Here is a 16,053-nt window from a genome sequence, read left to right on the forward strand (position 1 = left end):
TCTGCTCAACTTTTTTTATAAAAACCAGAGTAAGCTGGTACAAAAGTGTACTATCTTAAGAAGAAACACCGGGGAGGTATATTATATATAAATCCTTGAAGCTTCACTTCCCCCAAAGATCTACTGCTTATCTATTTTTGAAAACTAAGGAAATCAGAGGAAAAAGCCATTTTGGTTCCATTAGGTTTTTAGGAGAATGAATGGGGTGCCTGCTGGCAGGAAATTTAATGTAGTTAGGATGTGACTGAGGCAATCAGAGAGCATTTTTACTTTTGTTTGCATGACAGATTAAGCTTGCTGCTCTCACTGTTCAGAGCGGTAAACACCACTCCTACTAGCCTACACATACTCACAGGGTTTGCAAATGAGGAATAAAGGAGGTTTTTAAAATTGCAAATCCTCAGCAAAGCAAATTCAGCTTTCCATGAGCCTTCCCTCTGAAGAAGGTGGTTGGTTAACCCCTTGAAAGAAGACATGGGCTACAGTCAGGGCATGTCTTTAACATCAAATTAGGGACTCTAACTACAACCCACTGCACGTTACAAAAAGTTCTTGTGAATGGTGTAAATTTCATTGTTTCTCACCTTTGTACCCTGGATGGGGGAGCAAATATTCCATATCTTGGGGAACAACTAAAATACTGCACACCTCCAACTGAACCATCATTCTTGCCATGGGGTTTATCAAGCTCTATCCCGTACCAATATCCTAGAACAAGAACATGGGATTTTAAAAGCATCTGCACTTTATCCAAAATTGTCATCAAAGTCTACATGGTTTAACATTGTCACAAATGACCAAAATCCTCATGACCATTAAGCTTTCAAATGATACAATTATAAAACAAAGTTTGAAAATTTGAAAAGTTTTCAACTAGAAAAACATTTTACAAGCATAATTGCAGAGTTGTACATTAGGGGAGAAAGATAAAATGTACAAACACAAATTTGGCAAGGATTAGCTATTATACAAGTAGTGTATGACCAAAATATATCTAAAAGCTACAATAAGAACTGTCCTTAACTCAGTAGTATGGTCTGTTTAAGTTGAGAGCAGTGTAGCATGGTACTGAGATGTATAAATCATAAAATGAATATGCAATCTTTTCATTTTACTCTTCCAGTATTAGAATACCACAAACAGTTCTGAAATAATTAAAGGGGGACAAAAACAATATGGAAAATATGACTAGACTTCATGGTGACTCTTCTTTTTCTTTCATTTTTTCCCTACCCAGGAAGGAAAAAAAAATCATTTTTAACCTAAATGAAAAGATTTAGGTTAGTTAATAGGAATAATTTTCTAAAAGGCTTTTAAGTATTTAAAAGGGCCCACTCTGAGGAGAGTAATAGGATTTCCTTTTCTAGAGAGCATAAAATTAAAATAGTGAGGTTGCTTTTAGTGTGGCAAATATTAGATAAATGGACATATACTCCTAGAGTAATGGCTCTGGATGAGGGTACCTCCAGTTCAGTTAAAAGTACCTGACGGTCCACTCATTTTTAAAAGTAGAATACAATAGTAATTGTATGTGGTCTCTTAGAATCAGTAACAAATAAAAAAATAAGGATACAGATATTGAGAAACTTATGACAAATGACAAAATACAAAAATATTGTTCCCTTCAGATTAATAGTTCAAAGAGTCAATTGTATAACCTCTAAAATGACAATCTAGAAGTTCTTAATTTTTTTCCTCTTACGTTCAAAAAGATGATACCTGAGTCCATTCCCGATATTGGAGTTTGAGTTGAAAAGACTAACGTAATGCGTGTAACTGTCTTTTATACTTAAACAGTCCTACCCTGCACAGGTACAGAGTGAGGTATACAAACCCACTGCTCAGCCATACTAATGCTCAGTCATCGCATTTCTGAATGTCGCTAACTGGGTTACTCTGGTTGCCATTGTTATTTCTGAGTGCCACGGTTATAATTTTCCAAGTTTTACTTCCTTCTGCCTTCGATGCTTTCCTATATAATTTTTGCATTTTCCCATTTTAATACACCATATCACTGCTACATGTTTACCATGTAACTCCTGAAAGTGTGTAGCACACAGCAGGAAGGCATTATGGCAAGTGTTAACAATAGTGACTACATACTGTCTGGATACTTTCTTTCAGAGGTGGCACTGCTAAACATGCTGAAGGGGCTAAACATGCCCTCTGTCAGGTCTAGATCTTATCATCTATAAAAAGCCTAGATATTACCACTGTCCTATAGAACTGATTGATCTAAATTTTGATGCCACAAGAAATACACGCTACTTCTTTCTGAAAGAGCAGAAGGACCTCAATGAAAAATTTCCAACTTTTATATTTGCTTATTACTTCTCAAATTTCTAAATGCTCTACACTAGGAGTTTAAAAATTAAAAGCCAACCTAAAACAACTGCTTCCAAACAAAACAAACCGTTCGAGCCTTGTTTAATAAAACCAGAGAAAGGAAGCTCAGAAGACATGGTGATTGTGGAAAAATAACCTACCTTTGGGATGCCTAGGTTTTTATTTGAGAACCACATTAAGAACATTCTAACTAATCTCAATTACTAGCTGGTGCCCTAAGAGAGACATGAATTATAAAACATATAGCCCATCTCCAATCCATTAGTAGTTGGACTGCAATTATAAATGGTACTAATGAAACAAGAATGTGTTGGGAGACAATTCTCCATGTTTCTACAGGCCTTATGGACAGAGGCACTGACTGTCTTTTCATGGATGTTTGTAGAGAAGATGGCCTTGGGGGATGGAGACAGAGTCTCCCCCAGCACAAAAGACAGGCATGCTTATTGTCTAGTACAAAGGTTCAGATTCCTTAAGCTCGGGGCTCCTCTCCTATAGCATAAACCACTGGGTGTACAGGTGTCACCTGGCCCTCCCTATCTCACCCCCTGGGAACTGGGGCTCAGGAAACAGAAGAGAATGCTGCCACTTTGGCTACCACTATTGCAGAGAGCACTGAGGTCCTCTATCGCTGACCCAGGAGCCTACCATCTTCCGCCAGCATCTAGGAAACCATGGCAATCCAACTTGTTAACTTGCAAATAGGGTAAAATCTCAGATCCTTCAGAGTTCTTGACAGAAGGCTACAAACTTTTTTTAAAAAATCAATGTTCTAGGTAACCATTTCCTAAAATGCTGCAATGCCACCATGTGTCAAAACAGCATATTGCTATTTAAAAATACAAACATGGTTTTATTCAACCGGCTTCTGTTTGAAATTACAATCAGAAATTACTGCAAATATAAAAGAAAGATAATCTTTACTTTTGGAAACACAATGTTAAGTCTAGATTGGAGTGAGTATATAAATACACAAACATGCATTTTTAAAATCCCACAGTGCGCAAACGTCTTTCATTTTCCTTTGAACCGCTTTGTTTGCTTTTCTCTCCAAGCCACTCTGTTAAAAGCTGTATGCAGTAAACTCATTATCCACTCATTTTCAAGATCATGCTTAGCACAAATCTAATCCTAAAATGTTTTCTCTGTTATTTAGCACACTTGGCAATCAGTGAGAGTAAAACTGGAGAGTAACAACTAACTTTAACTTTAGACAATTTAAAACACAAATGGCAAGAAAAATTCATTAGTAACAATCAACCTGAGTAAAAACAGTCTGCATTTGAATCAATGTTTTCCATTTTCTGTGCCATAGCCACCACCCACAAGAACCATTAATCAAGAATTCTCTGTAAATTTTATTTACATGTAAAATTTTAAACCTTTTGTTATCTAAAGAATTCAAGTTGAGCAAAGACTACACAGATGAGTTACCTGGAGCGAAGTTTGTTGTCCCAAAGAACTTAACGGTACCAATTCTCTGGCCTACCACCAACACCCTATCTCCAAGGCGGAGTTCTCCTTCACAGCGTGCATTATTTGCTACAGATGTTGCTGAGGAATTCAAACCTGTTTTGGGGTTGGTTGGGGAAGGGGATGGGGCAGGAAAAGAGAAAAAACAAAGGGAAACTCAAAAAGCACATAAGCCAAAAAACGACTGTTTATTCTAACCAGTCTAGTTAGTTGGAGATTTCAATACATGCTGCCTTTCCTTACACACAGCATCTAAGTTGTGTTTCTCACATGTGAAGTAAAGCTACTCAAAAGAAATCTGAAGGGTTTCCTGAGACAATCATTGCCACGGGAACTTACACTTGATTCCTGGTGAAGTATCAGCTTTACCTGACTTCCTGGTGGCACTCTCTACTAGAACAGAGGTCAGCACACCTGTTCTGACTAAAGGGCTACATAGTAAATATTTTAGGCTTTGCAAGCCATACTACTCTGCACAACTACTCAACTCTGCCGTCACAGCACAAAAGCAGACAGACAAAATGGGCACAACATGTTCCAGTACAACTTTATTTACAAAAATAGGTGGTAGGCTGGATTTGCCCCATGGGCGATAGTCCACCAATCCCTATTCTAGTAAAATGCTAGAATCACAGTAGTTCAGTGGGACTCAGTGTAAATGATACATACATAAATGTAATTTAAAAGTGAAATTGCTATAAGATTCCAATTACCCCAAATTGATTTCCTTATTAGAAACAAAAGCACTCCCTGCCCAGACCTTGATTCAAACCTAAAGCCTGCAACTCCCGCTACTGAACATCAGAAGTCCTGGAGAAACACTGTCTTGAAAGCTGTTCAATTACAACAGAGAAGAGGTGGGCCCCTGAGGCTTCTCCCATCAGTCCATGAACAGATTTGAGTGCCTGTCATCTGAGAAGGCCTAGGGAACCCTGCATGAGGGTGTGGGATAGAGGGTAAGTCAGACTGTTAACAGGGAGAAACTAAAAACATGGTAACAAATGAGGAACACAAACTCAGGGAGAAGGGAGGTCTGGATCAAGTGTACATTAAAAAGTCCTTGGCCCTCAAAATAACTAACATTTCCCAAGCACTTCACGGTTTACAAAGCGCTTTTCATGAGAATTATAATCATAGGTAAGAAACAAACTCAGGAATTAATGAAGACATGGTGTTCATAGGAGTCAGTGGCACACCTGACTTTAAAACCCTGACCCTGTGACCAGAAACTCTCACATCTGTCCCCACGCTGCCTGCAGACGGTGGACCAAGGACAGAGAGTTCAACGTGGACCACAGTGGGGCTGAGCTCACAGACGTCCTCCCCAACCTCTCCCATCCCCCAATCTCTTCTCTCTGCTCCTCTTTCTCCTTAATCCTCTGTCCTTAGCTTCCCCTAAATGTCCACCCTCTGCAGTCCACATCTACCCCAAATGCAAACGAACAGAGAAAGCGGAATATCTACTCACTCTAGCAATACTTTCTTAAGAAAACATCTCTGGGGTTCGGAACTTTCTCTCACACATCTCCCTCCCCTTTTAAAAGGACCTCCTTCTCACTCTAATTGACAACTCTCTTCATCTCTACTATTATTTAGGTCCACAAACCCCTCAAATTTATAAAACGAAAAAAAGGTTAAGTATGTAAGCACACTAGAACTATACCCTTATATAAAGGGTAAAAAAGATAATTCCATACCCACACATAAATTTTAAAATCAAGTCAATGTCAAAAGCCCAAATTCCAAATGAAGAGGGCCTTAAAATGTAAATAAAATGAGGACAAACGGGATTGCTACATCACTGCATCTTTTCACCTCTGTTCCTCACAGCATTAAAGAGAAACTGGTTTCAAGGGAAGAGGAATCTATTCAGAGAATAAATATTCAAGCAAAGTTTCCAGGTTCTCCACTTTTAGGGCCTCAACTTTTAACTTTATTACATCAGTGTTACTACTGAGGGTTTGTTTGGGTTTTTTTCCCCCCATACAATAAAGTATCTTAAAGAGAAAAAGAAATCCTGTCATGAACATTTTCTACAATAAAATATTGGTTCAAGTATTAAAAGTATTAGAAAAAGAATCTAGTAATTACTATGAGGCTCATTAAAAATAAGTTATGGGCTTCCCTGGTGGCGCAGTGGTTAAGAGTCCGTCTGCCAATGCAGGGGACACAGGTTCGAGCCCCGGTCGGGGAGGATCCCACATGCGGCAGAGAAGCTAAGCCCGTGTGCCACAGCTACTGAGCCTGCGAGCCACAACTACTGAGCCCGCGTGCCACAACTACTGAAGCCCCCACGCCTAGAGCCCATGCTCCGCAACAAGAAGCCACCGCAATGAGAAGCCCGCACACCACAATGAAGAGCAGCCCCCGCTCGCCGCAACTAGAGAAAGCCCGTGCACAGCAACAAAGACCCAACACGGCCAAAAATAAACAAATAAAACAATTTTTTAAAAATAAATAAATAAAATATAAGTTATGCCAAAGTGGCTTCATTTTCTTTCTATGCAGGTAAATAACTGAACTGCAGTAAATTCAATATATATGTTGATTTCAGCAAGAAAACGTGTTTTATATATCCTTACACATAACTGAGGAAATGTGGACTGAATGGGACCATGCAGGCTTCACAGCAAGTTAAAAAGGTTATCACTGTCAACCTCTCACAGTTTTAAACAATGACTTGGCTAAAAATAGAGAAAGCATGCTTTTTAAATAAGAATATAACACAAAAGTGTGTGAAAAAGCTATATACAAGATGTAAAAAACAAAATTCAGAGGGATAAAAATTCAAACATTAAATTAAATGAAAATAAATGTAAAGTCCTATGTCAAGCCATAAAACGAAGAGACTTAGCATAAGGCTCTGTTTGAGCCAATGACATAGTGTGGTCACCAAAACTGCATGAGTAGCCTCAGACTGGACTTGTACCGAGAGGCAGTGGTTCAGCTCTCTACCAGCAGGCTGGAAAGGGTCTGGGGACCCTACAGCATGAAGAAGAGCTGAAGATACTTGAGACACAGGTGGACTCTGGTAGCAGCGAAGCATCAGATAGACCTGCGGGTGAAGCCCAGGTGTGCACTTAGAAACTGCCACTGTGCACCAATGCCTAACCTCCCTAAGCCTCGATTTCCTCATTCATAAATTGAAGATGATCATAATAGTACCTACTCCATAGGTTTATTTTGAGAATTAAATGAAATAAGGTACGTAAAATTCCTTTAATAGTACCTGAAATAGTAAATAACATGTATTGACATGTCAGTTATTATTATTAGGTTTAGATTAGAAAAGAGATAAGTAAAGAAAGAGAACAGGCCGTATGGTTTCCAAGTATCTGAAGATCTATCATAAAGTTCTAATACGAACCTTACAGGGGCTAGAGTCCATAGATGCATAAGGAAGAGAAGAAGTCAATCCAGACAAGGAAAAATGGTAGGAGCATGAGGGAAAGGCACAGAGATCCAGAGTGTGCTGACGAAGGGGAGGGAGGTGGGGGGCTGGGGGGAGACAGGGAAGGGACAAGTAGTTCAACCTGACTGAAGTAAAGGGTTCCTTCTACACATTTAAAAAGAGCAAATCTACTTACAAACAAACCAAGATAAAAAACACCAAGAAAGCCTGGTTGAAAAAGCCATAGATACCGGCACTGGCTCTAGATGAGACAGAAGGGCTTTTGCTCATTGTCTTCTTGTTATTGCCACTTGCATTCAGTGTCTTGGAGTGACTCTGCTTGTGCTCCAAAGAAGATGTAGAGGAGGAGCTGCTGACGGATGCAAGCAGGGTAACTAAAACGGTACAGGAAAAGAACACATCAAAGGGTGGGAAATAAGAAGTGAACCAATGAGATGCTTTTCCAGGTAAATCCTTCTGAAACTCTCCACTTAGCTTCCTCAGTTGTGGATTAACTAGTGTTCAATTAAATGCCTGATTTCATCAAAATATACTGTAGTTCATACATACAAGATTTTATAGCCCAAGCAGTTTTAAGGATCCAAAGGATCCACACTATATGATGGCAATCTCATATAGGAGAGCGCTGTCATGTCACTAACTTAGACCAACTACCTATCCTAACCACCACTGTCTCTCACCTCTCACTTAAGATGAGTTAGTAGAATCACATCTTATTTATATAAAAAACATACTAATGTGTTTTTAAGGTAACAAAAACTTAATATTAAAATGTTCTGAGTTAACCTGAAGGCAAGCAGGAATACTTTTGAATTTTCTATTTGTGCTCTATTCACCCAATGATTTGACAGCTAAAGGCAACTTTAAATGCTTTTATCAAGACATCTACACTATGGAATTTCCTTTTATTCTCTTAATCTAGTCCAGTAATTCTCTAATTTAAGTGTACATAAGAATCACAACACAGGATTTTATACCAAAAAAAAGTGTGTGTGTGTGCGTGCGTGTGCGTGTATGTGTGTGTGTGCGTGTGTGTGTGCGCGCGTGTGCGTGTGTGCGTGTGTGTGTGTGTGTATACACATACACTTTATTATCAGCTGCTTAGGGGATTTTTAAGTATAAATTTTTACTGTAATGATTCTTCCCTTACAAACTTTAAACTTTAGCCTCATATAAGCTATATCACTATATTATTTTAAAGTTCAATCAGTAAATTAAATTTTGAAAATAGAAGTTATAAATTATATTACCATCTTTCTCTGCTCCAGTTTTCAATTCTTCACCAGGAGGCAATGAAAGTGTTGATTCTGAAGCACTATCTTTTTTTGATGTCATTAATCCTAGAACACAAACAAAACACTTTCAGCAAGAAAGAATTTTCTTTAAACAAAAATATGTATTTGCTTCTTTTTCTAAATTTTATTTATTTATTTGGGGCTGCACTGGGTCTTTGTCGCTGCACGCAGGCTTTCTCTAGTTGTGGCGAGCGGGAGCTACCCTTCGGTGCAGCGCGCGGGCTTCTCATGTTGCGGAGCATGGGTTCTAGGCGCACCGGCTTCAGTAGTTGTGGTTTACATGAGCTCAGTAGTTTTGGTGCACAGTCTTAGTTGCTCCACGGCATGTGGGATCTTCCTGGACCAGGGCTCGAACCCGTGTCCCCTGCATTGGCAGGCGGATTCTTAACCACTGCGCCACCACGGAAGCCCTGTATTTGCTTTTTAAAGTACAGACATCCCTCATTATCTAAATCTTATCCTCTTCTGAGAACACGCTGGATGATAAATTCACAGACGGCAGAGGCCAATGTTTCATTATTTAAGGGGGAAAGAAAAGAATGTATTTCTAAGCCCACCTGAAAACCCCAATCAATTTCCCCAAATATCACTAAAGTGTCTTTTCCACCTATTTAAAAATCCACTAAGGAATTCTAAATAATATAGAGCATTTAAAACACAGCTATCTAAGTGTCTGATACTTAATGCACTCCTTAGTGTGTCTGCACAGTGCTAGCATGTAAAGCAAACCTGATACAGCTATGACGGCTGCACACTTACTAAGGCCTGCAAACAACTCATGATTTCACTGGTGTGTGCAGGCAAATTCATTGTAGCAGACTGTCTATTTAGATAGTAAATTTGCGGTAAAAATTTCTGCAAATCATTATAGCAATTATTCATTTAAGTCAGAGTCAGATAGTAAGAAACCCTGTACTCTCTGAATGACTACCCGACTCTCACTACACCCAACTCCCCCAAAACACTGATTTTAAAAGACAGCTCATGAATAATACTCTACTTAATATTAAGACTTCTGTTTCAATTCTACAGAACCAAACTATGTAAATAAGAAACCTAATGGACTACACCCAGTTTCGAATTCCATCAAGCATCCATTCCAATTCTACTCACTTACAAAGCGTTCTGGGTGAAGAAATGAGCTTGGCACTCTGAGCGTCGCAAACAAAACAAGCCATGATCCCAGCCCTAAAGGAAGACCTTTTCAATTTGGTGTGGCAGAAAGACATGAATAACCATAATATGAGGACATGTTTGATATAAGCCCTAGCATAGAAGGAGGAGACAATAATCATGGTTATAAAGATAAATTAATGCCTCATCAAGAAGATCACATTCCAATATGGGTCTTGAGAGATATGTCAGATTTCTTCCAGTGAATACTGGAGGTATGATCAGAAAGAACTGAAGGTAGCCATTATGGATGGACAAAAAGAAAAAAAAAAAACTTAAAAGAAAGACAGGGTCAGAGAAGGATGAGTAGCTTGGCTGGAATAAAATGGATTTTCGGGGGACACAGGAGAAGTAACCTGGATAGATGGGCCACAGTAAAATCTTACAGGGTAACGGTGCCGGCAAAGGAACCGGAGCTCTTCAGTAAGGAATGAGCCTCTGATGGGCTTTGGAAAGGAGGACTGGCATGAATAGTCACAGGTGAATAACATTACCCCGACAGCAAAGTTTAGAAGGAACCAGAGGAGGAGAGACTGGAAGCAGAGGCCAGGAGTGAGGGCCAGAATCACAACAGCAGAAACTGGGTTGGGGGGTGGGGGAGAGAGACTCTGTGAAGTCAACCCACAGAGTAATTTCTTATTTTCAGTTATATTTTTCAGTCCTAAAGTATCTGTTTGAGTCTTTCCTTTTATTTGAAAATTCTGAGATAACTGGAAATTCATATGCAGTTGTAAAAAACGGTATCGGGAGATCTCATGTACACTTTACCCAGTTTTCCCCAAAGGTGACATTTTACAAAACTATAGCATAAAAGCACAACCAGGATACCGACATTGCTACAATCCACCAATCTTAGATTACCTCAGTTTTACTTGTACTCGTGTGTGTGTACGTGTGTATATGAATTATTGGTTCTTTTTTTATACCTTCATGTCTCTGCTGAAATTTTCCATTTGTCTCAAGAGGGTTCACCCTTAATTCTTAGAGGGTTATAATATATTCTTTAAAATCTTTATCTGATAAACGTCTGTATAATCTCAGGGTTGGCATCTTTTGATCGTCCTTTTCCTTGAGAGTTGGTGAGATTTTCCTGGTTTTTCATATTTGGAGCAATTCTGGACTGTATCCTGTACAGTATGAACACCATTTTACAGGACTTGGGTCTTGCTTAACTTCTATGGAGAGTGCTGACTGTTTTGCTCTGTTCTGTTTTAGCAGGCATTCGACAGTTAGCAGGCGGTTAGTTTCAGGATGGCAGTTCCCACCCATCTTCTGTGACTGTGGCTCCAATGTCAGTTCAGTTGCCACAGCCTGTGTGGGATCTGTCTCGTGTGCTGTGCCACCCAGTAGTCAGTCTGAGACCTGGGCAGTGGTCTGTGCGGGAGACCGAAGCCCGTGGTCAGACGCATGCACACACAACCTGGCAGCAAGCCCACCATTCTGAGATCACTTTCTTGAGCTCCTTCCTCACCACGGTCTCCTTGACACTTTCCTGCTCCCAGAGGCACCCCTTCCTGATACTCTGGGTAGAATGCCTAGGCTTTAATTTCCCTGCTCTGTCATATACTCTTTTTGTTTGTTTATTTGTTTTATTTATTTTTATTTTTGGCTGCGTTGGGTCTTTGTTGCTGCACGTGGGCTTTCTCTAGTTGCGGCGAGCAGGGGCTACTCTTCGTTGCGGTGTGCAGGCTTCTCACTGTTGTGGCTTCTCTTGTTGTGCAGCACGGGCTCTAGGCACACGGGCTTCAGTAGTTGTGGCATGCGGGCTCAGTAGTTGTGGCTTAGTTGCTTAGTTGCTCCGTGGCATGTGGGATCTTCCCCAACCAGGGCTCAAACCCGTGTTTCCTTCATCGGCAGGCGGATTCTTAACCACTGCGCCACCAGGGAAGCCCCTGTCATATAACCTTTTGAGATTGACTCTGCCTATGGGGCCAAGCAGTAAGAAAAAAGAAGAAAAACTAATGGGGATTCCATCCCTGTTCCTGGGACCACAGTTTCTCTGGCCAGAAACAAGGGTTCCCCTCCCTTGGGGTTTTAGGTGTGTGGCCATCCCCTGCTGCTATTACAACATGCAGGACTGCCTAGGGACTGCGGTGGGAAAGAACCAAAGACGTAAAAAAGAGCAATCAAAAAAGAAAACAGGGACTTCCTTCACTTTCTGTCTAGCAGGAGACCCCTTTCCTGCTCCTCAGACCACAAACTTCTCTTTGAGCTTTCTTTCCGTATCTGCTGTGTACTTCTGGGTTTCAAGTTAAAAGGATACCATTTATAAGAGCATCAAAAAGTCTAAAGTACCTAGGAATAGACCTAACAAAACAAGTACAAAATATCTGTAGAGAAAATCATAAAATTTTATTGAGATATTTTTAAAGGACCCAATTAAATAAAGCAATATCCCAAGCTTACAATTAAAAGAGTGAATACTGTGAAGATGTCAGTTCCCAAACTGATTTAAGGTTTAAATGTAACACCAACTAAAACTTCAACGGATATTTTTATTTTCTGACACTAAAAATAACATTAACATAATTTGTTAATTAACATATTTATTAACATACACATTAACATAATTTATCTGTCTAGAAGTTAACTTTCTATTAAGGAGCAAAAAAAACTTTAATTTTGTGACAAGCACTTTTTTTGAGATATAATTCCAGTTTGTACTTGCAAAATAATAGTTTCTTGCCCTGGAGATATATTTATCACCTTATTTATTTATTTTCCTTTTTATTTTTCTAATTGAAGTGTAGTTCTTCAGCTGTACAACATAGTGATTCGACATTTATATACATTATGAATTGATCACCACAATAAGTCTAGTTACCTCCGTCACTACAAAGTTATTACATTACCGACCATGTTCCCTATGCTGTAGGTTCCATCCCCGTGACTTATTTCTTAACTGCAAGTTTGTGCCTCTTAATCCCCTTCACCTACTTCGCCGAGCCCCCCATCCCTCTCGCAACAGATTTTTTTTAAAGAAACTTAACAACTTATTCTAAAATTTATAAGGAAGTTTGATGTATAAGGGCCAAACAGGCAGGACACTGTTCAAGAAAAAGATAGGAGGCTTTCCTCTACTAGATATCAAGATTTATTTTTTAAAAAAACTATAGGGCTTCCCTGGTGGCGCAGTCATTGAGAGTCCGCCTGCCGATGCGGGGGGACACAGGTTCGTGCCCTGGTCCGGGAAGATCCCACATGCCGTGGAGCGGCTGGGCCCGTGAGCCATGGCCACTGAGCCTGTGTGTCCGGAGCCTGTGCTCCGCAATGGGAGAGGCCACAACAGTGAGAGGCCCGCATACCGCAAAAAAAATAAAAAGAAAAGAAAAAAAAAAAAAACTATAGTAATTATGAAGTTCAGTACTAACACAGGGATATTCAAATAGGCCAGTGGAACAGAGCAGAAAGGCCAACCAAATTTGTAGACAAAATCCTTTAGTCGTGGGAGCGTGCCTTTCTGCTTCAGTTATTGATGAGTCAGCAAGTATTTATTAAGCACCTATTCTGTGCTATGTGCTACAGTGAATACGAAAGTACAAAATGCTCTCACAGTCCATTTAAAGTTGAAGATTTTTCTAACAGAATAGAAGATCTGCCCAAACAAAGCAATCAGAGGACAAAACCCAAGATAACAAATAGCAACAGGCTGGTACGGATTAGAGTGTATACGAAATTAGAGAATGAGGAGATCGAAGTGAGCTGGGTCATCACGGAGGTTTTCATGGAGAAACAGGATGTGAGTAAGGAGGTAAAGAATGACTCAAACCTCAGGCAGAAGTCAAATATTGCCCAGAGAGATAGGGAAAGTATGACGGGAAGAGTGAGAACCATGTACACAAAAGACAGTGAGACGTGACAAACCACAGCTCAACTGCGAAGCAGTAAGGGACTCCATCGGAGAAAGGTCTCTGACGGCCAGTTTCAAGAGTCGAGACTTTTTCTGATAAAAAAGTCACTAAAATTCTTGAATAGGTGAGAAACATAAAGCTAGTTGTGTTGCATAAATACTTATCAGAGGTATAGAAGTCTAGCTTTAAGGTTAGATTGGGGGTGATAAAAGTATGGAAATAGAAGGGAAAAAAAGGAAGGAACAAATCTGAAAAACGCTTGTCAGGGATTAAAATCATAAACCAAGAACTTTGCAGGTTTTATTAAATGCAGGTTTCACAGGCAGCTAACCAAAAAGTGTGAAGCAATTTAAATATAAGGCATTCCACAGATAAAAGTAAAACACGAACAAGATATCAAACTTTCTGGTTTGACCTACCAGTATGTACTTTTGACGTTACATGCACTACATCAATCTTCTGGGACCTGACAAGAGGTACGGCTTTTGTAGGAGGAGTGTGTGCTGTATTCTTCCTTCGATCTTTTGCTTTACTTATCTTTGAAAGGGGTGCAAAAATACCTAAGAGAGAATGCAGAATTTTAGTGTTAAGCAATTAAAAGCACTTCAAATAAAAGGACAAGTACAGCCATTCAGTAATATAAATCTTTACTTTCTTTTTTAGTGTCTACTAGGTGCCCTGTAGTGAGAGAGAGAGAAAAAGTACGTCTCACTCAGTACTTGCCCTCAGAGAGTTTACAATCTAGTTGTCAAGACTAACAACATACACAATAATTCAAGAAGCACATAACATAACGAGGCACTAAGTGAAACTCAGGGAAAAGAGAATTATAATTATTTCTAAGTACTGGCAAATAACAGTGCACTATATAGTACAACAACTATTCCTGATGTCTCTTTATCTATAGCTCCTTGGAACATATTTTTTCCCATATTATAGCTTTTTATGTTCATGTTTTATCTATCTTCCAGACTTTAGAAGACAAAATCCAATACTCATCTCTGCATTCCCCCAATGTACCTAACTATAGTGCCTTACACATAGTAGGGATATAAAAAATCTTTCTGAGTATAAAATATAATTTCCCAAGAGGCTTAGTCCTCAGCTTCTGACAACTGACAACAAAAACAATACAGTGTGTGTTGTGTGGGAAGGTATGTGGGGACAGGGGGAGGGGGCTGCCTGTTTGCTGCAGCTAGGAGTATAAAATTCCATTAAAAAAGAAATTTATCCAGGCATAAAATTACAGTATATATAAATAGGCACAGACATTAGAAACAGTGAATATGGACTATAAATACCAAGATTATTTGGCTAAGACATATAAGAAGAAAAAATAAAGACATAATATGTACATTATACACTACCATTCAGTGTTTACGCCTAATCTAACAAAGACACATTATGACTAAAATGTAATACATTAAAACAACTTGTTTTAAAATAGGTTTCATGAAATGCTCAAGATTACAAAAAGTGAGTTCTTTGTTTATAGCTAACAAGTGCAAACTATACTACTTTTCTGCTAATCTCGAAATTCTTTCCTCCATCAGATTCTACAATCCTTCCTCCTGATTTTCCTAGCTCTTTTGACTTCTCCACAATGTTTTCTCTCTTCTGTCTCCCGCCTATCAGATTTGCTTTCTATTTTTTTCTCTAAATTATTTTCCTTGCCAAATACACACACACGCACACACACGCACTCAAGCTTGATGATTACATCCGGTGTTGCCAAGGGTTTGAAGAAATAAATTATTTTCTACCGTGGGATGTAAATTTGTAAAATCTTACTTGAAGACAAAAATTCTGACCTAATTTACTTTATGGCATTAATTATAAGGAAATACTTATACTTAAGAAGTATGAACAAGGTTACAAACTTACGTTTGCATATTATAAGGAGAAGATAGACTTCAAGAGCCAAAGCAATTTCTAGTTTACTATTATAACCCAAACATACTTTTGGAAATTAATTGACGAGGAAATAATCCAAATAGGAGGAAAAGACTGCATACCTGAGTATATCATCACTGCAATACTATAAGTAGGAGAAAACAATTATTTGGCAATAGAATAAATGAATCCACTATGTTTACGAACTATGACATCACTGTTAATAAGTAAAACAATAAAGATTATGTAGAAATATAGAAATATATGAAAAGTAAATCAAGAGAACAAAAATTGAGTTGTATGTTTGATTACATTATATCTGTGAAAAGTTGTATGTGTGGATATAGGAAGGACTGTAAAAAACAGAAAACCAAAACATATTTGAGTACAGACCATAAATTATTTTTCAAACCTGTGTCATTAATGTCACAATAATATCATTCAATGAATGAACTACATAGCTCTTTCTCCTTGTTTTTTTTTTTTTTAATTAACTAAATCATTTGGGAAAACCAAAACTAAATTTAAAGCAATGACTGACTGGATATAATCAAAGCCCAAAGTGTGCACTGTGTATGGGTTAACCTTCCTGTTCAGAATCTCACGCTAC

At 38.9% G+C, this 16,053-nt stretch overlaps 1 protein-coding gene across 17 annotated transcripts in view; it reads right to left on the reverse strand.

Annotated features, from left to right (window-relative positions):
- CLIP4 (CAP-Gly domain containing linker protein family member 4) overlaps nucleotides 1–16,053 on the reverse strand; it is a 98,906-nt gene that overhangs the window by 43,497 nt on the left and 39,356 nt on the right. For 13 of the 17 annotated variants that reach the window (XR_016395307.1, XM_089922414.1, XM_089922411.1 and 10 more), the window contains 6 exons: nucleotides 13,970–14,110; nucleotides 9,640–9,714; nucleotides 8,482–8,571; nucleotides 7,462–7,605; nucleotides 3,781–3,915; nucleotides 585–708 (listed from right to left, as the gene is read on the reverse strand). Coding sequence is in view for 16 of the 17 variants with exons in the window: in XM_089922414.1 (XP_089778540.1) it covers nucleotides 585–708; nucleotides 3,781–3,915; nucleotides 7,462–7,605; nucleotides 8,482–8,571; nucleotides 9,640–9,714; nucleotides 13,970–14,110 (709 nt within the window). In the remaining variant the exon portion in view is untranslated. Of the gene's footprint in view, nucleotides 1–584; nucleotides 709–3,780; nucleotides 3,916–7,406; nucleotides 7,606–8,481; nucleotides 8,572–9,639; nucleotides 9,715–13,969; nucleotides 14,111–16,053 lie in introns of all 17 variants that reach the window. The other 4 variants (XM_089922413.1, XM_089922416.1, XM_089922418.1 and 1 more) reach the window with 4 other exon arrangements.

Source organism: Delphinapterus leucas, chromosome 13 (assembly GCF_059928025.1).
Source record: "Delphinapterus leucas isolate spDelLeu-1000000601 "Yukka" chromosome 13, BTC_Dleu_Yukka2, whole genome shotgun sequence".
In the NCBI taxonomy this organism is placed as follows: Eukaryota; Metazoa; Chordata; class Mammalia; order Artiodactyla; family Monodontidae; genus Delphinapterus; species Delphinapterus leucas.